The 24,268-nt window shown below is 37.5% G+C and overlaps 1 protein-coding gene across 1 annotated transcript in view; it reads right to left on the bottom strand.

The window, feature by feature from the left end:
- The window catches only part of LOC150106172 (serine/threonine-protein kinase BRSK2-like), a 193,530-nt gene that overhangs the window by 163,080 nt on the left and 6,182 nt on the right, over nucleotides 1-24,268 (bottom strand). The window contains exon 2 of the mRNA XM_090393904.1: nucleotides 16,167-16,261. Within this exon, the coding sequence (XP_090250030.1) occupies nucleotides 16,167-16,261 (95 nt within the window). The remainder of the gene's footprint in view (nucleotides 1-16,166; nucleotides 16,262-24,268) is intronic.

The following is a 24,268-nucleotide window of genomic DNA, read 5'->3' as shown; positions in this document are numbered from 1 at the left end:
CAATACATTAACCCTACCAGTCTTAATGTATGGAAGCGAAATCTGGACAATAAAACAAAAAGACAAACAAAGATTAACAACAGCAGAAATGAAGTTTGTGAGAAAAACTGCAAAGTATTCCCTATTTGATCACAAAAGAAATTATGAAAGAATTAAACCGAGAATCAGTAATAGAAAAAATTAAAAAATATAAACATAAATGGATGGAACACGTTGAAAGAATGAAAACAGAAAGATTACCAAAACAAGCCTTAAAGTACAAGCCATTAGGAAAAAGAAAACCAGGACGTCCTCTTAAACGATTCAACGATGACTTCTAAGGCCGGAACAGGCCATGCTAGGCCTAAATCCTTGATACGCATGATGATGATGATGATGATGATGATGATGCATTCTCTTCAGCCTGTAACAGCTTGATCAAAGTGTCAGTCCTGAGAAGTTTCAAGGTGCTTTCCACACAAACACTCTGCCATTTGGTTGCTCTTCGTGAAAAGATCTGCTAACAAGTCTGGATATTAACAAAAAAAATTAACTCTGATCCCCCAGGTCATTAACTAAATGAGCACTGATTGTATATGTATATATACATATACAGACAGCTTTAACTTAGGTATATATTATGTATTCAAGATACCAAGTGATTTTATATGAACTTGGTTTTTAATCCTGTTTCCCAAGAAAGCAAACAAGAAAGTGAAGTTTGCGCCTGCAAGTACTGCAAGTCTAAGGCAACTGATCCCTAAGGTAGTGCCAGTCGAGGCAACTCGTGGTAAAGGTGGATAAAGATCTGATCACTATTCTTAGTATTTTTCTCTAATGTAAAGCACATCCCCTTGCGGAGATGTATGATGCAAAACATTAAAGGCAATGGTCACTACCCATACCGGTTTCGACCTTTGTTGAGGTCTCCCACTGACGAGACCTCAACAATGGGCGAAACCGGTATGGGTAGTGACAATTTGCTTCAGACAGTTGTCTGAAGCAAAAGTGTTGTCTGTATCCCTTGAAATGGATAAAATTGAGTATTGTACAGTTATAAAATTCTTTGTAAAAGAAGGTTTAACGCCAAAAGAAATTCATTTGAAGTTCATAAAACTTTATTAGCACTATTTAAATTAAGGGGATATTAAATCCCACATTGTTTTAAAACCGAATAAGAAACTAAAAGATCGGAATCATAGAGTTTCATGCCGAATATAGTAAACTATAAAAGCATCGGCGATTACTGGCGTGAGCTAATGCAAGTAGTCCAAGTACGTAGTACAAACTCGGGCAACTCGCATCAAAGGTGGTAAAGTTCTGATCGCTATTCTTGGTATTTTCCATAATGTAAAAACACATTTCCTAGGAAATGTATGCTGTTATTACATTATGGTGGGAGGTCACTACCCAGACCGGTTTCAGCCTTTATTGAATGTAAAAGTGAAACGGGCTCTAAAAATAAGACGATCCCGAAAGAGCGCCCAACTCTGCGTTGTTCCACTCAATGACAGGCTCACCCCGTCACCGAGAAGAACTCAGTATTGGCTCTACCCAGTGACAGGCTCACTCCAACACCACCAAGCAGAGCCATAATCTCAACCGTGACCCACTGAGACAGGCAAAACCTATCCCCAAGCAGAGCCTCACGGAGCCCCCACCGGTTTCAGCTTCATGAATAAGTAAAGCCGTCTCTAAAAATTCGGACGATCCCTAGGCCACTCAATAGTGGGCGAAAGACCGTCCATCTCAGCGTTGGCTCCACTCAGTGATGGCCTTCCACCCACCACCACCACCACCGAACAGAACCGCTCATATTCCGAAGAAAAGCATTCACCGACAGATCCCCTCACCGAGCCATGCCGGAAAACACTCTCCCCGGAGACTCAAATTGCTCCCTTAAGGCAAAAACCTTAAGAGAGTGAACTCATAATAGCCCCTCACCGGTTTCAGCCTTTTTTGAGGCTTCATCAGTGAGTAGCTAGACCAAATTAATACCAAAGGGTATAGTGAAAAGAACTTATATTCTCTGCTATATGAGTTGTCAAAAAGGTGCACCCATTAAATTACTTAAATATAAAGAGCCAATAGGCTTCATTGCGGCGATATAAACATATGAAGCCTATTGGCTCTTTATATTTAAGTAACTTAATGGGTTGCACCCTTTTGACAACTCGTATAACAGAGTATATAAGTTTTCGCTATACTCTTTGGTATTAATTTGGTCTAGCTACTCACTTATAAAGCCTCAATAAAGGCTGAAACCGGTCTGGGTAGTGACCTCCCACCATAATGTAATAACAGCATACATTTCCTAGGAAATGTGTTTTATATTATGAAAAATACCAAGAATAGCGATCAGAACTTTACTCACCTTTGCTGCGAGTTGCCCGAGTTTGTACTACGTACTTGGACTACTTGCATTAGCTCACGCCAGTAAGCTAATGCAAGTAGCTCACGCCAGTAATCGCCGATACTTTTATAGTTTATTATACTATTTATAGTTTATTATACTATATTCGGCGTGAAACTCTCTGATTCCAATCTTTGATTTTCTTATTCGGTTTAAAACAATGTGGGATTTAATATCCCCTTAATTTAAATAATGTTTATATCGCCGAAATGAGCCTATTGACTCTTTATATTTAAGTTTATTAGCACTAATCTCCTTCGTATTCGACAATTAAGAAAATGGGCTGCCGAGTTTAAATGCTATCGTACCAGCCTTGAAGATGATCCAAGTGAAGGACGTCCAAAAAGGGTAACAATACCAGAAATCATTGATCAAGTGCACGGTATTGGATGACGGGCGAGTCAAAGTGCGTGAAATTGCTGAGACTATAGGCATTTCAAAAAAACGTGTAGGATATATTTTACATGAAGAATTGCAAATGAAAAAGCTTTGCGCAAGATGGGTTCCTCGCTTGCTCATAGCAGATCAAAAACGCACTCGCATGAGAATCTCTGAACAGTGCTTGGAGCGTTTTAACAGGAATAAAACCGCTTTTGTATGTCGATGTATTACTACGGATGACTTGGATTCACCATTACACACCAGAATCCAAACAGCAGTCAAAACAGTGGACAGAAACCGGTTGTTCAGCGCCATAGAAGAAAAGTCGGTTCCATCGGCAGGAAAGGTCATGGCATCGGTGTTTTTAAGGCATCCAAGGTTTCGTGAGTGAAAGCCATAAAAAAAAAAAATCTCTCATAGCCTTAAGTGTTTAGAGCCCAATCGTCAATTATCTTGAAAAGGGCAAAACAATAACCGGAGAATATTATTCCGATCTTTTAACCAGCTAGACGAAAAAAATCGTGAGTTTGCAGAAGAAAAAAATCATCTTTCATCAGGGCAATGCACCGCCCCACAAAAGTGTTTTGGCAAAGGGAAAATTAAGGGATGTGCACTATGAATTGTTGGAACATCCACCCTATTCCCCAGATTTGTCTCCCTCGGACTTCTATTTCTTCCCAAAACTAAAACTCTTCCTCGCTTGTCAGCGATTTTCTTCGAATCCAGAGGTGATTGAAGCTGTAGACGGGTATTTTGCAGATCTTACTGAGAACCCCTACAGGGACGGGAGAATGGCGCTGGAGCATAGCCGGAATAAATGTATGTCCTAAGGGAGATTATGTTGAAAAATAAAAATAATTTTGAAATTGCAAATTCGTTTTTTCATTGTTAGGCTGAGAACTTTTCAGACCACCCTCGTGTGTATATATTTATATTGCAAAAGTGGACAACTATAGATTAGCCGTCGCAAACATGTTTTTTCTATTCGTGCCCTCCCCAACCATCGTTTGTGACGTCAAGTGACGCAGTTCATTCCTGTCTTCTTCATTTAACCCAAGTTGCACATTTCCACCGTGAATTCCACGTTTTAAATATGCGGAGATTCTGCGCTTCTGTGAATAATATAAACTATGGAAGGTTTGTAAGAAAAGAACCATAAATGCGAACTGCCCTTCTAATTTTGGAAAGGAGCTTTTACTGATCTCTCTCTCTTTCTCTCTCTCTCTCTCTGAAAAGTATAAATGCGAAAAAGTTAAATTTAAAGTGCATATTCAAAGAGAAACCTTTTTAGTCTCGACAGTCTAAAGAAAAGAGATTCCTAGAGACTTTCAAAGTAAACACGAACGTTGAGACAGGGACGATAAGCATGTTATGACGGAAGTTAAGCGAGCGGTGGCAAATACATTGCGACGATACGACCGGAGGCACATTTCTGCTAAATTATCCGGCAAAGCAGAACAAAAACATCTTTCTAAAATTAAAACGATTAACAGCAAATAAAGCGTGAAAAACGCACCGAAAAGAACACCTCAGAAGATGGGGGACGAGTTATTCCCATGGAGAACATCTAAACGTCATAAAAATGCGATATGAAGAGGGATGAGCCATCTGGACTCAGCTTATGTGAAGAAAACAAATGAGCGCAGAGAACAGACTTTAAATGTAATTTAAATAGTTTAGAGTTTAGAACCTTGAACAAGACGTAGTTGGGGGGGGAGGGGAATTCGGAAAGATATCTCCTGGACTTGAAGTGTATTTCCAGTTATCTTTAAAGTTAAAACAGAACAGCGGATAGAACACACAACAGTCGTGAGTGCTTCTGCGAACTGATTGCTGGAATTTATCATCATCATCATGCTGACTGCATGATGATGATGATAAGTTTCAAATTGAATGCTGTTTCCCCAATACTTGCTAAGCTGCTGTTCCACTACTACACATACAAAAAAAAAAACTACTACGCACCATTTATAAAAAAACACAACAAAACGAAATAGCTTATTGCATCCTCATACTTATATTTTTATAAATGGTCTTGGGGCTCTATGTAAGAAACTAAAGCATCGTCGGCTCCTTGTGTGTACGCCCGATTCCCACAGCGTTTCTCCCACAGCGAAAGAGAAGGAAGGGGGAAGTCGAATCCCTCCAAGTTAGGAAAATCGATTTGACGCCATTCGTCAGAATGTTCCCTCCAGGGAGCGGCACTTCCCTCTAACAAGGACCAGATGGTTACTCACAAAAGGAGTTCCACCAAGTTGGAAACTCTTTATTTTTTCAAGGTTTCTTGTCATTCCTGAACTGTACTGAATTTTCCGACACCCTCTCGAGGCAGGTCTATTCCAGATGGTGTGTTGGGACGAGTCATCAAAGGCAGGGTCGCCTAGTTCCTTCACCCTTTAGTTTTAATCACGGATTGAATACGAAGTTGGATTAGATAATACACGGCTCAGTCTCAACAAGTACAACGCAAAGCTTATAAATACTGATGCGATAAAGGGAGATTTTCAGTAGGCTTTTTTCTTTCTTTCTCTTTCTCATCATTTAATTATCATATATTCTACATTCTTTGAGGGTTTTTCTCTTTCTCCTACTGTTGTCACAGAAATAAGAGAAAGAGGCCTTCGGGAAGTTTTATATTTATGGCGTCTTTGAGAAGACAGTGAAACTTGTCATCAAAACTTGTCGCGTAAGCGAGTGGCAGAGACCGTCGTTGTTTCAAGTAGTGAAATGCTAAACCACTCTCGTGTGAAAGGTTGCATTTTCATAAGCTGTCGATTTTTTTCTGAAAATTTGAAAGACCAACTTTTCTTGATAGTAAACTATAAAACAATATTTATCCTTTATTTTAACTATGGTCGGCGACTAAGTATCCTCTAAGGATAGAAAGGGCTGCCCCCCGATTTCCATAAAAGTTTGTTAGGACTAAAGGGTTCTGTTCGGCTGCGAACAAAATAATTTTATAAACTATTATAAAAATGATACACGTTATAAACACGTGTGTAAATATGACATAATATTGACTATTATGGGGTCACAGTTGGTATATTTTGTTTTAAATCAGTGCCCGTTTTTAGCAGAATTTGATTAACAGTTGTGCTTTTCTTAAGAAAGCTAGGTTCCTTAATGTCTCCTACTGTATTTTGCAACTAAGTGATTTGTTTTCTGTCTGTCTGCATCTAATAATAGCCTTTTTTTTCTCTCTGAACTTCATTAATACTAAAGTAAGGCTCCATTCTGTCACCGCCCCACTTTGTCACGAACGGTATTCTTGTTCTCCGATGCTGATCCTCATCATATTACTCGGGCAGGAGGCTGATGAGCCCGTTAACTTTAAGGCCACCCAACTAAATAAAGTCTTATTATTAAGAACTATTCGAAAATCACTGCAGAAAAATTTAGGGTTACTTTCTGGGAATATAAATGAAGAGTACGGACGTGTGGGGGAAGGGGGGGGGCGTCTCTTTTTTTTTTTTTTCTTCTAGTGGACTGGTAGGCATATTTAACATGTTTTGAGAGAGGATTTATTTTTACTTTCTTTTTATTCCAAGAGATTTTTAAAATAATGAATTTTTAGAGTTTAAAGTACTTTTAGAAATTTTAGAACAATAAACCACCAATATAAAAAATAAAATTTATTAATAAATTATCATAAACATTCTAAGCAAAACATTTTCGATCCTACTAAATGCAAGAAATTAAAACCGCGCTCACACACACACACACACACACACACACACACAATCGGCATTAGTAGAAATTAAGGTCTGTTCGATTTACTACTGCCATATTTAAATTTTGGTTCTGTCTTTCATTCATTTTCTTCTCCTCTCTGTGATCGAAGTGCGATTGTATAACTTCTAGAAGCACTTTGTCCATCAATTTATAAATGCCAGACCAGGCGATGTTTTTTTCTTCCCACCTTCGCCATCCGAAGTAATCTTCCGCTGTTTCTTGTACCTTGCAAACTTGTGGAATATAATATAATAAACTACGAATATACTGTAAATACGTATCTCAAAAAATCTCACATGCATACAAATGAGTTGATAAAAAACTTAAAAAAGTCTCAAGAAAAGACTTCAAAAGCCCCCTACAATTAAAATAGATTTAATTATATGGTTTAACCCGAAGTATATTTTTACTAAATATTAAAAATTTCGCGAACGTTTTATAAATTTGAATACTTCTTGAAATAGCCTATTGGAACACAAATTACATCATTACTTAAACATTTAAGATTGATATTGTGTAGCTACGCTGATCATCCAATCAAAAAAGAAATATCAAACCAAATTAAAAGCAGACCATCCATAAGCTAGCTGAAAGGTTTATTAAAACCCATCTTGAAAGAAGTCGTTAAAAATAAGCCAAGCTTTCATTTCTCTATTTTTTATTTATTTATGATGTTTTAATTAACTAGTAACGAATGTCAAGTTGATTTTAAAAGGACAACACAAATAAATTCAATAAAAAAAACTGCATAAAAATATTGTATGGGTATGTTAAAATTATTCAGAATGTAATATAAGTGGAAGAAACATACGTATGCACATTTGTTTTAATTTTTTTCAAGAACCGTCACTGGTCGAGCATTTTATTCTTTTTTAGAAAAGTTGGAGAATTTTCCTTAACCTTTTCAGCACACTTAAAGAAAGTTTATATACGTGACCGAGTGATGCCAATTTCATGTGAATTCCAGCATAAAAGGGAAAAAAATGTAAGAAAAGATTTATCTCAACGTGTGAATTTATAAACACAGGACGAAAAATACCACCAGGACGATTTGTAGGATTGAAGTTGCAAATTCTTGCACCTCATCATTAGAGCAACCTTGGGTAATATGGAATAGCACAGTTTCTAGCCCATAAAGTATCGCAGCCTACCGGAGAACTGTCGACTCCTTTATCTCTCTCCATGCCTCAAAAGAATTAGTCTTGTTCGAGTTCCGTATTGAGTCGATCTGCTTTTTCTCGTCTTCCATATTTTGAAATGTTTTACAAGTTCTTCAGCTTTGATATCGACGACTGTGTTCCACATGTCCTTCATTGAGTTGGCTATTCTATAGAACGAAAACTGAATTTCATTTCGGCCAGGTTTTCAAGTTTTTTTTTTTTTTTTTTTGCTCTCATTTCGTGACCACGCGTAATTTCGAATGGGATCTCGAGTATTATGGAATGGTTGGAATAGTCCAACCACAGAAGCGAGAGCTCTCGTTGGCAGACTGCGAAGAAGATTCAATTCATGTTGAATGGGAGAAAGAAATAAGGCGATGTACGAATTGGTCACCAACACGCGAAATCACGTGCTTTATACGTAAAAGTTTCCAACTGTTATACAAGCAAAATAGCTACCAATTTAGAAACTACATAAAAGAGAAGTTAATTTTCCGACGTGTAATAATCTCATCCCAGAAGACGGATTGATGACCCTATTATCGGAATGGATTCTCCTTTTTTGTGACATGCGCAGAAGTGTCGAAGGGTCTCGTATCTGTGGGCGAACTATATTTCATATTAAAAACCCATTCAGCTCATTGTTTTCGTATGAGAAAAAGTATTCCGGAAATGTTCTCGAGATAAAGAAACTCCATCCCATTGTAGCCAGGGATGTAAACATTCGAGTTACAAAAAGAAAGGAGGTCCCGCATCTTATTAAGTTGGGTACCATGGCTGTTTTTTCCTCACGCTATGGTGTCCGTTGACTTCTTTCCACGCAGTGTATTTCCATGCTCCTTTCCCTGTAATCGCTTCACTCTTCAGGAAAAGATTTTGGCATTCAAAGTTTTGTCTGTCATTTATTGGTTGTCCCTTCTTCTGGGTAATTAGGTGCATCAGCGGCATTCTTGTCTTGCAAGTGTTCTTTAGATGCTTTAAAAGCTGTCACTATAAAGTATGCTGTATTTATTAGACGATGGTCCATCCTTTTGCCTTTATTTTTGTAATCAAACTTCGTTACGCTTATGTGACATGAACATCAATCAATACATGAACAATAACTCACCGGCACTTCCTTTCTAAGAAGTTTACATTGCAAAAACAATAATAATTTCAAAATCAAGAACAAGAATTCATTACCTTTAAAAAAAAAAAGTAATAATGATTTCAAATATGATGATTATTATTATTATTTTATTATTATTACAAGAAGTATTCTCACTGTAAAGAAACAAGCATTACTCTTGGGAAAAATATAAATCCATTTTTTAATTAAAAATAATACATTAATTTTCACAATTTTTAATAAATATCATTTGGAAAAACAAATGGTGTTCAAATTGAAAGAACTTTTAAAATAAATGTAAAATATAAAAAGGCAGATTTTTATTTTTTTAATTTTAATTTTTATTCTTATATTTAAAATCTATAATATCAATGGAATAGATAACTGATATTAGTAATTTTTAATCAAATTTCCATCTGTTTTCAAAATTAAGAAACATAAAGTTCAAAATTGGTTTGCAGTCGCATTTCGTGTTCAAAGTTCGATCTCAAGTTCATCTTGCAAGAAATGCGTCTCGTTATTTGTGAACAATGCATCAAAAGCACAATTAGAGATCAAGGACCATTTTTATTATTGAATTGTCAAAGACACGAACCAACTTATGACACATTAACAAAGCCAGGTTCATGCGATTTGTTACGATTATTCAATAGACAAGAATAGGATGTGTCTTCGTTTTGTGCTTTTTTATGTAAATCAATTTTTATGTCAATAATGCTAGTGCAAGGCAACCCTAAATAGCATCTCGCCATAATACTAAATCGAATGTACCGTCAAAATCGAGCGACATCTATCAACTAAACTTGGCACTATATATATGAGTACGAAAATATAAATCATTCCAAATAAAAATTTTTATAAAATGCCATCGATGAGCCCGCTCTACTTTCTCATATATTTTCGCAAATACCGTCAATTCACAAATAAGTGAAGACTGTCTTCACTTGTCTATGTTGAAACTTAATTACCCAGTAATACTATGCGACACCTTCGTGAAACTAACGTGATAGTGCGACATAAAAATTGAAACATTGCTTGACTAAGACATGTCGATATTGAAGAACAGTACATAGAATGATATGCAGAATTATGTAAAGAATTTATATAAAATAATAAAGCTGAAGAAAATTTCAAAATCTAAAACTGTAATAGAATACTGAGAATTACTATAAAATATAAAATACTGAATAAAATACCGAAATATGCTGCAGGAAATAGTAAGTACTAAAAATATATGAAAATACATATTTTATACAATAATGAAAAACATAACGGTTATTTAAAAATAGTCAAATATATCCATCTGATCTGCTTGTATAGATATTTAGGGAAAAAACTTTGATTATACATATATATATACGTAATTAAATATAAAAATGCATTTATATTTTAATTAAATATAAAATTATTATAATTAAATATAAAAAAGCATTCAAAAATGATCAGATAATACATATAATGAAAAAATACATTAAATTAAAATATATTTAAATTAAAAAAATACAATGAAAGGATATACTAATAATCTGACGAGATACATTACTAAAAATTGAAATATTTAAATAATACATTTTATAACATAAATGAAATCTTTATTTCATTAATACACATTACTACACACTAAATAATCAACATTTAAATTAAAATATAGCAAAATATAATAAATAATCAATATTTATATAATACATACAATATAAAAATAAAAAATCAATATTTAAGTAATATATGCCAGCAAATAAGTAGTAATCAGTACTCATAATAAAATCTTCATAAAAATCAAATCATTTATGAAATCAGAAATATTTTAATCAAGTATGCTACAGATCATATTGCTACAGTCTGTTCTATTGCTAAGAATTAATTAGTAACGAATCAAAATATGATATCGTAAATATAACCGCCATTTTGATTGTATATATACAAACACATACGACTACATGAATACATACAGAAGCATATTTCGTATGAACATAAAAACATAAAGTATAATATAATATATATAATAATATATATAACATAAATATATAAAATATATGAAAATGATATTAATTCACCAAAAAATAACATTATTTATTTAAAATAACATTATATGTATAATTAGCAGCAAAAATAACATTATGTATTAACAATACGAAGCCTCGCTCCTACCCATTTGCGGCTGAAATTTCATGGGTGGAGATTGTCATAACAAAATCGAAAGATATTTGTATCTCCGCTATAATACCTGAAAATTCTGAAAACAATACTTTGGGAAATTCTCGTATTTGGAAGTATAAATAGATGTTAACCCAGTCCTTTAGCGTATCCCAATACACAACAGTAAGTAATAATCACACACAAAAAGAAACTTATAAATGTTTCAATGCCAGTAAGAAAGAATGTTTGAGATACATACGTCATTCAACCACGATGCATCAGGGACTTCTATTTCTGAAGGATTATTAAGTAAATTAAACTGCGCATTCTTAACAATATCGACTAAACAGTGATGCGAATAGCTTCAAGTTTAAAAAGTGAATTAAGAAAAATTCTCTTAAGTAATAAATTTAATTTAATTTAATTTAAAAAAAGAAAAAAGAATTTAAGAATATAAATTTCATTTTTAACCCAAATTCTTTTTCAAATATGCTTTATTGTAAGCTGGGTTTTCAAAGGTGTTTGACTATTTTAAGTGCCTTCGTTTCACAGCTCTTCTCAGAATAATTCGGCTTCGATATACGACTTGCTAAGACGTAAAGGGGGTTGGGGCTGAGGAACCACAGTAGGCTTGTTTGATCATAAATTGCCTGTAAGCGATCGAAGTGCACATCAGCGGAGCAGTCCTTGTTGAGAACAGCCATTGCACGGTGAGATTAATGGGGTCGAAAGCAATGCGTTTAGTTGCCCGTTTCTCGGCAAGAAACACAGAAGGGGGGTCAGTTTAGCAATTGGCGGTGCTTTGGGATAATACTCGCGTACGGTGGCGGAAACTACGTCGTCATTCTGATACGCAATTAGAGACAGAATGAAAAAAATCTACTTCCACTCCCATCCTAAACTGTTTCCCCGATGCAGTTATCTCCCCACGAGGGAACAGTGTCAAGCTCTCCCTATTCAAAGCGAACTCAGTCTGGATGCAGTTCGCCTAATTCTCTAAATAGCATTCGAGACCCACTTAAAACCACACCCTGCGTTATCATCATCATCACGAACCATGGGCTCACGCCCGTTGATGTATGATGCCTGTTTCACTATCTTCTTCCACCTTTCTTTGTCCAATGCACAGTGTCGCAGTTTTTGTACACCCATTCCACACCAGTCTTTTATATCATCTATCCATACTCTGTATGATCTACTTCTTCTGTTTAAACCATCCAAAATACCAAACATAAATGTCTTTATCTTCCGGTCCTCACTCATTCTGCAGATATGTCCAAATAATTGCAGCTTCCTTTTTATAATTTTCTGCATTAGATTCTGTTTTGGTTGTATCTTCTGATAGAGCTCTTCATTGGTGATTTTCTGTACCCATCCTATTCTTAGACTCTTCCTGTAACAAGTTTTCTTTCAAATGCCAAAATTCTTTTCCTTGATTCCTTATTTATTACCCACGTTTCAGATCCGTACAGTACACTGCTGAAGATGCATGTTTCCAGTACTCTTAGTTTTGTTTTTCAGGCTGATCATTTTACTTTTCCAGATGTTATCCATGGCCTTCAGATTTGTTCTTCCCTCTGCAATCCTCATCTTTATTTCTTTTTTACAGTCCAAGTCATATGTCCGTTTACTTCCCGAATATGTGAATTGTTCTACATTTTCTATATCAGTTCCATCCACTTGTATCTTTTGTTTCATGTTCTTCTTAGCAAATACCATTGTCTTTGTTTTTTCCAAGTTCATAACAAGTCCGAATCTCTTCCCTTCCTCATTTAACAGGTTCAGTGTTTTTTGTAGTTCTCTTTCGTCTTCTTCAATAATAACAATGTCATCTGAAAATCTCAGATTGTTAATTCTCATTCCGTGTACAGATATTCCTTTGGCATCTTCTTTCATTTTATCCATTGCTCTTTCTAAATGTGCGATGAAAATGCTTGGTGATATTGGGTCTCCCTGTCTAGTACCTCTGCTTGTTTTAAATCATTTCCCCAAATCATCACCTAATGTCACTTTCTGGTCAGTACTGTTAAATGCTTTCAGAAAATCAACGAAGCAAGTATATATGTTTTTGTTTTTTCTCCTAGCTTTCTCTGCTGTTAACCTCATTGTCAAAATCTGTTGAATTGTAGTTCTATCCTTCCTAAATCCTGCTTGCTCGTCTGCAAGGTGTGCTTCCAATTGTGTTCTCAATCTTTCTGTCAATATGATCATCATCACTTTACCAAAGTGACTTATCAAGGCAATTGTTCTATAATTTTTACATTCTAGCTTATTTCCTTTCTTGTATAGTGTCACTAATATTGATTTCATCCACTCCTCTGGCATTTTCCCTTCTTTCAATACCATATTACATAGTTGGTGCATTTCTGTAACCATGCTTTCACCACCATATTTAATCATTTCTCCAGTAAAGTTATCGTTACCAGGACTCTTGTTGTGTTTTAGCCGTCCTATTGCTTTTTCTACCCCTGCTCTTAAAATGTCCATATCATGCTCATTACCTGGTGGTGATATCTGCTTCAATTCTTCAGTCAGTTTCCCAAAGCTATCTGAATCTAGTTTTTCTTCATATAACTCACTACATTATCTTGTCCGCCGCTGTACAATTTTTTCTTTATTCATCAATACTTTGCCCTTTTCATCTTTAATTGTGGTCTGTTTTGGTTGCCACTTTCTATTAATGGTTCTGATCATTTTGTATACCTCCCTTGTTTTATGCTCTCCATAGTACTATTCTATATTGTTGCATTGGGCTTCTATCCATGTCATCTTATCCACTCTGACTTCTTTTTTCACCTCATTACACTTTCTTCTATTTGTTCCGATGTATCACTTCTTATCTTCAACATTCTTTTCTCCTGTACTAACTTCAGTGTTTCTTGTGTAATCCATTTCTTCTTGATCTTCAGTCAACTTGATCTTTTCAGTCTGGATGCAGTTCGCCTAATTCTCTAAATAGCATTCGAGACCCACTTAAAACCACCCCTTGCGTTATGCATGTTAACATATTTAGAAGATCCCATCAACCTTTGTAATGGAATTGATTGTCCGTGCGGTTAGCCTAGTGGCTATGCGCTTCGCAACCATATGCCTGGGGAAGGAATGTCCTAGGTTCGATTCTCGTCGGCGACGTGAGGAGCTTGAGGACCTTCCTTAGCCATAGCCAAGTTAGCGATCTTCGACGTAGACAGCAGGGTTTTCCTCCCCAGCTTATCTTGGGTTTTTCATCCCACAAACCGGCCCAATTAACACACACGGATCTACAGTCATAAATACTTAATCCCCCGCCAACATGAGGGGGCTCGACTCTCCTCAGTAGGGACGGGGGAGGAAAATCCATACGAATAAATAAATAAAATTGATTCGATTAAAAAAATAGCACATTTTAACTTTTGTCAATTTCGAACAAAAACATTAATTTTTCAAAACTAAAAATTTTAAATCTTCAATTTTAAGACGCCTTTGATTTATCTTTACAACCGCAATACGTTATTTCAGCCGCATTTCGTACAAACGTTACGTAAACGAATACGGCTGTTTAGGTTTTTTATTCTTTGGCTATTTTCCCAATGAAAAGCGAGTCTTCCGATTCACGTGCACCCAACCTCCCTTGCAGCAGCGAGAGTCTTTCCTTACGTGAGGGAACCTGATGAGCCTACCAAACAATTCTGTGCTGATTATTAAGCGCGCGCACACACACAATTTGAAGAAACTATAAAGAGTTGCGAAGCGCAACATGTTATCGCACACGTTCGTTCGCCCTGTCCGTCGATTTCCATCTCACCTCTTTCTAATTCATTGACGTTGTTTCGTTCTATTCTCCTTTTCAGTGCTTCTTGGTTATTTCAAAATGTGCTCTTCTGTTCTTTCAAGTTTCGTTCTACGTTTTTTTCCGCTCGCGGATGACCACACCTCTCTCTCTCTCTCTCTCATATATATATATATATATATATCGGAGAAATCCTCTTAGCTCATCTCACTCTTCATCCAGAAGTCTTGAGGGTACTCACTGAGCAAACCAGCTTCGTTCCTGGACGTAACCAAGAGGACACTTTTTTGATCAGTACTCTGATGCTTGAAGGAAGATCTTTTTAATGGAAGAAGGCACATCTCGAGGGATTAGTACACCTCAACGTCTCTGTCCCTGATGTTCAAATAGCAGCAACACGTCAGGGTTACTGTTTCCGGTTAATCCCAGTTTATTCCCCATCAGAAATGTCAGCCGTAGACATTTCGGTGGAGTCTCTACCAGTGTCCGCCCCTACACACGCACGAAACTTCTGAATCTTTAATGATTATTATTGGTGATGTCGCTTGAAATGAAACTTAACCCTCGTTCAAGGCAAAAAAGAAAGATTCCAGGAAGGATCTTCCTGTTACTCCGTACAACCGTATAACGATACGATAAACTTCTAGTTTCCCGTTTGTCTCTCCCTAGAATTTCCCCTTGTGCCCCCCCCCCCGAACTCATCACGAGTAGGCAACATTAAATGCATGCGAATTCACAAACCCCTTCCCTCCACATCCCTGCAGAGGCATTAATTAGTAATTGAAAGTAACGCGGCAGACACGACCAATAACTGCGGTGAAGGCTTAGCTTCGAATGTCAGAAATCGCTTAGAAGAGGTGCTTAGCAGACACCCCTTCCCCTCCATCAAAAATGCAGGAGAAAGAGGGAGGCTCGCAGAAGTGAGGTTCCACCGACAGATCAAACATTCTGCTTTGGGAACGAAGTCAGTTTTCCAAGCCAGCATCATCGCGAAATGAACGCGATTTTTGTGCAGAAGTTCAAGCAACTAATCATACTTGAAGGTCATTGACACGTGATCATGCCAATGCCCCAGTTATTGTTTCAAGGTCACCTCTATGCAACCTTGACAATACTACGAATGTACGTATTTGTAAACGATATTCACCGAAAAAAAATGCAAGTCGTTTCCATCGATTCCCAGGCCATCGTACACAGCGCATGCTCTTGTCTTATACAAAAACGGTAGCGGCAAGTGGGCTTGAGTCAAAGTCCGTTGCATCTACGACATCGCGAATTCGATATTGATTACACAACAAGAATTAGCGCACGAAATTAACTGCTCAGTAAGGAGAACGTAAATTCACAGATTGGAAGAAATCAACTCTATAAAACAATCCTCTCTCTCTCTCTCTCTCTCTCTCTCTCTCTCTCTCTCTCTCACACACACACACACACACACACGCACACAGTTTTATTAGATTTTCTTATCATAAACATTTCTCTTACCTTCTGCAAGACAGAATCGCTGAGTTTTTCCCTGTTGATAATTTTCACCGCTACTTTCCGGCCGGAAACACAATGGACGCCCAGTTTCACGAGTCCTGTAAGAACCAAGAACATGCTTTTAAGCAAACAAGACTTCTTTTAATTAATAATTTAATCAATAAATATTAATTATTAATGATTTAATGATGACGAACAAAAGGCCAAAGCAGCCTTGGAACAATTAAGATTTCATAAAGCTATACAATCGAGAAAGGAATACTTTTTTTTTTCAGCCGAGTAGGTCGACAAATGGCGCAGACGATAAAGAGGTCAGCGCATGGGGTTTCCAAATTTCTGGTTCCTCATCCCAAAAGGGATGAGAAACCCGAGTTTTCTGGAGGGAGAACCGAGGATGAAACTGATGAACTAACTTTTATTTAAAAGCCTTAATAAAAGGGTTTCGCATCTTAGACGGGATTTTAAATCCCTCTTTCCAACAAAAGGGCATCATTAATATCGACCAAGCTACACAAGCCCAAAGAACTGCAGAACCAGTGTTATTTCAGATAACAATAAACCTATAAAAATTTACTGTCAATAGACGTCAGTAGTTATCTGCCTTACTCTATACCCGATACCTTTAAAATCACTGATGGCCATGAACTCAGCTATCAGCGATCATTAAAGGTGAAGGCCTGCTGGATTTTCAAAGAAAGTTTGACGTAAAGAAGCGCCTCTTATTATTCCCTTTGGTGGAATGTAAGGCTTCGGTAGATTTCTTTATTTATTTCTAACAATAAGCTTCGTAGACATAGTTTATAAATGTATTACTTAATGAGAACGATCTTATTTGTGGAAAAGGCACTTGATGTTTTCACATTATTTTACTTTGCCCTCCTTAATCTTACCAATTTTTTTGCGTTGGGGAAGCATATTCCACAGTGTGTGTGTGTGTGTGTGTGTGTGTGTGTGTGTGTGTGTGTGTGTGTGTGTGTGTGTGTGTGTGTGTGTGTGTGTGTGTGTGTGTGTGTGTGTGTGTGTGTGCGTGCGTGCGTGCGTGCGTGTGGGGGGGCGGTCGATTTTGTTTCCCACATCGTATGCGCTAAATCTTCAACGCAATCAAACTAACTACGGAAGGTTGAGTTTATGACGGGAGGCTCAGTTTTTCTTGTTGAAGAAAGTTGAAGCGAAGTTCTTTTTTCCATGAAGGACTTTAAAACTGGATAAAAATCTTGCAGCATTTTTTCTTCCTACAAAACGGCTTCATTATTTTTCTTCTTAGTTTTCAATTCCACTATCGAGTGGAAAGTGACAATGGAGGGAATCGTTCTTCGGATTCGGATTTAAAAGACTCCGCTGAAACACAGTTATTCACTGAGTTGGCCCCTCTTCGTGTTTTCACAGAGGTTGATCACCGTCGTATTTATTAAAAGGAATCAAACAGGACTTGAATATTAGAGACCAATCACCATTCTATGGTCTTTACGCTAGCCTCCATAGTTCAGTGTGTATGGACAGATGTCCTTGGTTTAGAAAGACCTGGATTTTCAACTGAAAGTGATACTGGAGGTGGCGTGGTTTTCCTGGTACAAAGCAGGCGAACCGGCCATTAAAACACGCGCAATTAACAGACATAATAACACTGGCCACGAAAATATTAGAGAAACTCTCTTTTCGATCTTTTCGAAAATAGTAGAGAAATTGATAAAAATTAGACTCATTAAAATTTTGGACAAAAACAATTTCTTTCTTTTCAAAGAATCAATTTGGGTTCAGGCAAAAGTTTAGCACAGAACATGCTTTACTGAACTTCACAAACACAACTTACACCTCCCTTGATGAACATAAACTAACATTAGCAGTATTTCTAGATATATACAAAGCTTTTGACTCTGTATCGCATGAAATTTTAATTAGAAGTCATAGGAATACGAGGTACTGCTCTAAACTGGTTCCAAAATTACTTAAATGACAGATCACAAATTGTAAAACTAAACAACAGCTGTAGCAGCTCCAAAACAGTGGACTGCGGTGTACCACAAGGATCTGTCTTGGGACCAATTTTATTTAATATTTATATCAATGACTTCTCCGATCTTAAACTAAACAGTAAAATAAATACTTTTGCAGATGATACAGTACTCATGTTCTCTACGGACACAGCCGAACAAATGAAAACCATCGTGAATGCTAATCTTTTAAAAGTAACAAATTGGTTCCAGTCAAACCAACTCAGTCTGAATGTCTCAAAAACTAAATATGGAAATTTAAACTTGCGAAATACAACTGGCAAAATGAACTTCGCTGCACAATTAATTTTGCACGATTGGCATTGCAGGACAAATTCAAATTGCAACTGCGAGAAAATAGAAAAAATCAGTGTAATAACTTACTTGGGATTAAAAATTGATAGTAATTTAAGCTGGAAACTGCATATCACCGATGTCGTAAATAAAGTAAGGATTATGTTAAACAGACTTTGCTACCTAAACAGATTCTTAAATTTAAATATGCTAAAAATATTATATTCTGCCTGGATTCAAAACACACTACAGTATGGTGTATTAAGTTGGGGGGAATCTATCTCACTACGCTGAAACCTCTAGTTTTGGGTTAGAATAAAGTATTTTAAACCTTAACTAGAAACAAATACAAGGATGCTGCGATCTGCAACAAATACATCATACTAAGCATACGGTCCCTTAGATATTTATACGCTTATAGGGTACTGCTACTCATGAAAAAAATAATGACTACATAAATATTAAAGTAGGTATTTTCTTTAGAAGGGCATAAATATACACATAGTTTCTACATAAAAAAATCAATACACAAACATTATACTTAATATCACCAAAAATACTCCACACACACACCACCTTTAACAATAAGAAGTAAATCTAACTCAAACAAATACAAATCTTTAATCAAAGAATGTTTATTTTTCTACAGAGATGAGGAATCTCTGTTCAAAACAATTGTATATATTACTGGTTTTAGGTAATGGTTCCTAGCATATCCATGTCCAGACAGCCAGGCTCATGTGGAAAATGTAAAACTGGATTGCTCTTTGATTACTTTTTTTATTCACAGTGCATTTTTATACTCAGTGTATACGCTTATCGTAACTTGGAAGACTGTTGCTCTTAGGTTGCACATGCGATTACTCAAAAATTGTATTTTAATATGAAGTTAAGAATAAAGAAATTGAAGATAAAAATAACAAGCTGCAATGGAAGGTCAAAAGGTGGAGGAACCTAAGAATTTCAGAGATACGTTCAAAGGCTCCTTCCTTGCCTGAAGGAAGGAGCCTTTGAACGTATCTCTGAAATTCTTGAGTTCTCAATATTCACGCAGCATCCGGTCCTCTCCGAAAAAACAATCTTTCCGCGCTTTCTAGGTATGATTTCTCCTGTAGTTTGTTTTATTTTACCTAATCCAGAAGGTCTGCTCGTCCCAAGGAGCATAAAAAGTATAGTAAGTACCGGATCTGACCTTGAAGAACATGCGGAGCTATCTCTTTGAAACATTGGAAGAAAACTAAAGTCATGCACAAGAGCACATTTATCGTGGAAAAAACTGTAGAAGGAAAGTGTGAGACATATTCAATATGAGATCCGACGAGGTGTTCATCATCTGGAAAGACACCATGGAAAACCTTCTCCTATGTCTGAACAAAATCAACTCACTACACAATAAGATCAAATTCACTATAGAACTAGAGAAGAACAAAGAACTTCCTTTTCTTGACATCCTAGTGAAGAAAGAAGATAACAATTTCCAACTGTTCATTTACAGGAAACCCACAGATACTGGTAGATATCTACATTATTCGTCCAACCATCATAGATCACAAAAACACAGCATCATTCACGTGCTCCGTAATAGAGCCTTACGGTCGATTTCAAAAGAAACAGAGGTACGGAGAGAACTGTCACTAATATCTAACACTCTATCTCTTAATGGATACCCTTCTAACATTTTAAACAAATGGCTATTTAAATACAACCACCACCAACGTGTTACAGTACCCCAATATGTGTCCACAGCTGTCATTCCATACATTAACTCAGTTTCCACAAAATTGACGGGAATGTTAAAAGCTCATAACATCAGAGTGGTTTTTAAACCAACTACCATGATCAGACAAATCTTAGGATCACCTAAAGATGAGGTACCTTTCTTCAAATGTCCTGGAGTATATGAAATTCCATGCACGTGTGGCCTTTCTTACATTGGTCAGACTTCCAGAAGTTTTGAAATAAGACAGAAGGAACATGTGGGGGATGTCAATCATAATAGAATCATCACATCTGGTTTAGCTCATCATTTCTCAACATCAAATCACGTTATTGATTGGAAAAACAGTTCTATGCCTTACATCGAGAATGACTACAGATACAGAACTTTCAAAGAAGCAGCTGTGGTATTACGCACAGGCAATAATTTAAATAGAAATCAGGGCATTGTTCTTAAAGACATATGGAAAAATCTCATCATCTCTCTCAGTTCGACAGAATTACAATATGCAAACAACTACAAAACACGTGGTCATGTACCGGTATCTGACTGAAGCTTTCGAACACATGCACGCCTTCAAACAGAAAGATCAAATGTAACGGCCTAACAGTTACTAAAGTGTATGTTTTTGAAATGTAACTCAATGCATTTGTTTTCACACCAGTTCAGCCCTTGAAAATGCTAGACAGTGGCTAGTGAAACTTGTTGGCTCTTTGTATATTTTATCATTTATCTTCTGGTCTTTTAATAATAAAAGTTATTTATTGAAATCTTTCATTGCTGATTTTTCTTTCTTTGGTTCAATTCATTTCGTATTGAATTTTACGTTAATGAATATTTTTTTGCTTAGCGTGTCTGTATTACTAATCGGCTCATTTACGTTTTCTTACGTTCCCATTCTTAGAAAGCTGAATTTTATTTTGTTTTCTTTATGCTAAAAAGGAATTGGCGAACAGTGAAAGACCTTCAAATCAAAGGATTTAGTTCCAGATTGTTAAAAAAAGAGCGTTAAAATAATAAAGCCACATCAAGATGCAAAATTGAATACACCTTCACAAACTAATGGTGACCGCTCGTGTGTGTGTGTGTGTGTGTGTGTGTGTGTGTGTGTGTGTGTGTGTGTGTGTGTGTGTGTGTGTGTGTGTGTGTGTGTGTGTGTGTGTGTGTGTGTGTGTGTGTTCGTGCTAACACCTCTATCAAGAGTAGGGATGGGGGAAGGAATTATTATGAAAGACAACTCTCTCTCTCTCTCTCTCTCTCTCTCTCTCTATCTATCTATCTCTGTCTTTCTGTAAGGTAGTATTTAGTGCATTAGCGGATGAACTGCTTCCAAATTTATTCCCCCTCCCCTCTTTTCCCCTCCATAAAGCGACGGAAGTAAAGCTGTTTATGTGGCCATAAGTGCCTGTGAATTGGTGATGTGTGAACCGTTGTCATGACGACGGTGGATAAACGGGAACCTGGTACAAACACGAGAGACAGACAGAGAGAGAGATGAAAAACAGATGCTCCTACAACAATGGAAGGTCAAGCGAGGTGACCATAAATGAACGATGTTCTGTTTAGCTTTCAGCGTCCTCTGGCGGAAACTATTGTTTGTTTTGAGTACGGAGACCGCTGATGTCGAAGGATTAACGTTGAAATTCGTTTTTCGAAATCATTTGTGCACGCGAGAGGTTTCGGAAGTAACTGAATTTGAACGTCAGTCAAAAGCAGAGTCAGAGTGAGAGATAGAAAGAGAAGTTAGCGAGGATCTTCGCAAAGCAACTCCAAACAGCACCAGCTGGCTAACAAAACACGCGCGTGACTCACCTGGAGGGAGCACACGTGACAGCGAAATCATTAGCTATTCGATTGAGCGAAAGCCCCTGATGGGAGCCGCAGAATCGTTGAAAGCGGAATTATATTCGTTCTGTTTCTCTGAGTGAGGGAACGTGCTTTTCTCGAATATGAAAACAAAAGTAAATCGCTGTGGGGAGGGGGGGCGTGTAAAGTACCAAACCTCTTCGTATCTTCCCAAACTTCGAGACGAAAGTAAAAGCTCTCCCGACATGTCGGAAAAGTGCTCCTGGCGAGAAAAAAGGGTCCTTTCGTAAAACAGCATTTCGAGTCAGACTTCGCTATGAAGTCAATAGAAAAATTCCCGGATTACGAAATCACACGAATATCACGTGAAGGATTGGAAAATCCACAATTTTTAAAGTGTGTGCGTGCGCGTGTGAGTCAGTGCACATCGTCTTCAAGTCGGTGCATTTTTTTTGTTATGAAGTTGTATTCTCATCGACTTATGTCGGCAACGGTTTTAACAGAATGAAGTTACGATTTCGACTAATTTCTCGGCCAGACCGAAATAGTTTAAAAACTCCTTGAAGGTGCAATGGGAATTCCGAGTCCGTTTCCTCGCCCGTAACTTACGAAATCAGTCCACCAACCGAGGTCACAGTCTACGCGGCGCTATATGAGCCGAGAAGAACGCCCCAGGTGGTGCCGAGCTGCGTGCGGGAGAGTTCAGTTACAGAAAAGCACTGGGAGGGTGCGGCAGGACACTCGGATCAGCTGGCGACCATCTGTGGCGACAGCTGATCTTTCCGATGGAGGATGACGAAACTGTTTGGTCGGAAATGATATTGCCGCTGATGAATCATGCGGTAAAGTAGTCGCTCCTCCCACCTCCCCGTACGGAGCTGCCACCTTTCCGACAGCTGGGAGACATTCTGGCGGAGTTCATAGCCCCGTGACCTCCATCCGTACGCTTCCAAAGGGAGGTCGCAAATTGCGAGAAGTGCACATTCGAAGAGTCTGGCTCCTCTTGGAGAAGGCCCCCGCGAACAGCCCTCATTACGAGAGGGGAGTTCCCTTCGGTGATTAACTCGCAATAAAAAGCTTTAAAAATTCCACTCGATTATGGTTTCTCCTCCTCCCGTTGCTATAGCAACGATCCGTAAATCACAAGGACCTCACGACGGGAACAAGAATTCTGCTCGGCGGAGAGAGAAAATCCTTCCGTCGGGCTAATCCCGTACTGATTAGCACATGAGAGCAGATGGATATTCGTAGAAGATGTTCGGAAATATGCACAGTTCACTGGAAAAAGAAAAAATCGTTTATTCAGTCGTGCATTTCTGTGCCGCTCGCGTAAACCATAAAAGTCCTTTTTTCGATAAGAAGTCCTCCATTTTGTATGTGAGGAAGATGTTTTTTTTGGGGGGGGGGGAGGGGGGAGCAACGTGGTCGTGTATCGCGTGCTATTTTTGAAGCTGGTGTACTATTTTTTGTAACGTCACACACGTCGACCGTCGCCTCCCAACATTCCTCAAACCCTTCTCGCCCAATCGATCACCCGTCAGTTGCGCGTGGCACCAAACAGCCTCGTGCCTCGAGATTGCTGTTCGCTTATGTCGCTCGAAAAGCAGCGCCAGGGGATCGTGGAAGCCCTTTTGAACCCTTTCACGAAGGTTCAAATCGTGGAAGTCTCCTTTGAACCCTTTCACGAGGAAGTTCAAAGTTTATCCGCTATTTCGGGGAACAGAATTTCCAATTGGTTCATATAACACCAGCGAAGTGAAGGAGATGTCCGGGGTACTGTAACCGGGAAGCATAACATTCACCCCCCCCTTCTTGTCCTATGGAGAGGAAGAACGACGCAGCAGACCTCCAAAATAAAAAACCGACAACACTCCAAAGGGAGAGAAGATGACAAATTGTCAGCTGATGTGCGTCGTCGTGACATCTGACCGACAAATGGATTTTCTTTGCATGATGTTAACACTGCAACTGGAGGGGAGGAGGGGGACAGACAGAAGAGAAAATGAGACTGGAGAGAAAGAGAATTTTTCTTAAATAAAAAAAATCGTTTTCATTTGGAATTTTGAAGTGTTTTAAGATCAGAAACTGATTTCTTGAAAATTTCGTTTTCTTTTTTTTATTTACAAACTTAAATAAAAACTTAAACGCATTTCTCAGTTTTACGTCTTCGTGTGTCTGCGTAAACGTTCTCCTTTCACTTAAGAAAAAGCGATGTTTCACTTAAGAAAACACGAAAGTGCAAAATGAACGCACTTGAAAAAAAAACAAGAAAAAAAATGAAATTTGGGAAATATTGG

This window comes from Typopeltis vanoorti, chromosome 6 (genome assembly GCF_054136105.1).
Source record: "Typopeltis vanoorti isolate ZY-2024b chromosome 6, IOZ_Tvanoo_1.0, whole genome shotgun sequence".
NCBI classification, from domain to species: Eukaryota; Metazoa; Arthropoda; class Arachnida; order Uropygi; family Thelyphonidae; genus Typopeltis; species Typopeltis vanoorti.
This window is presented reverse-complemented; position numbering and strand designations above follow the sequence as displayed.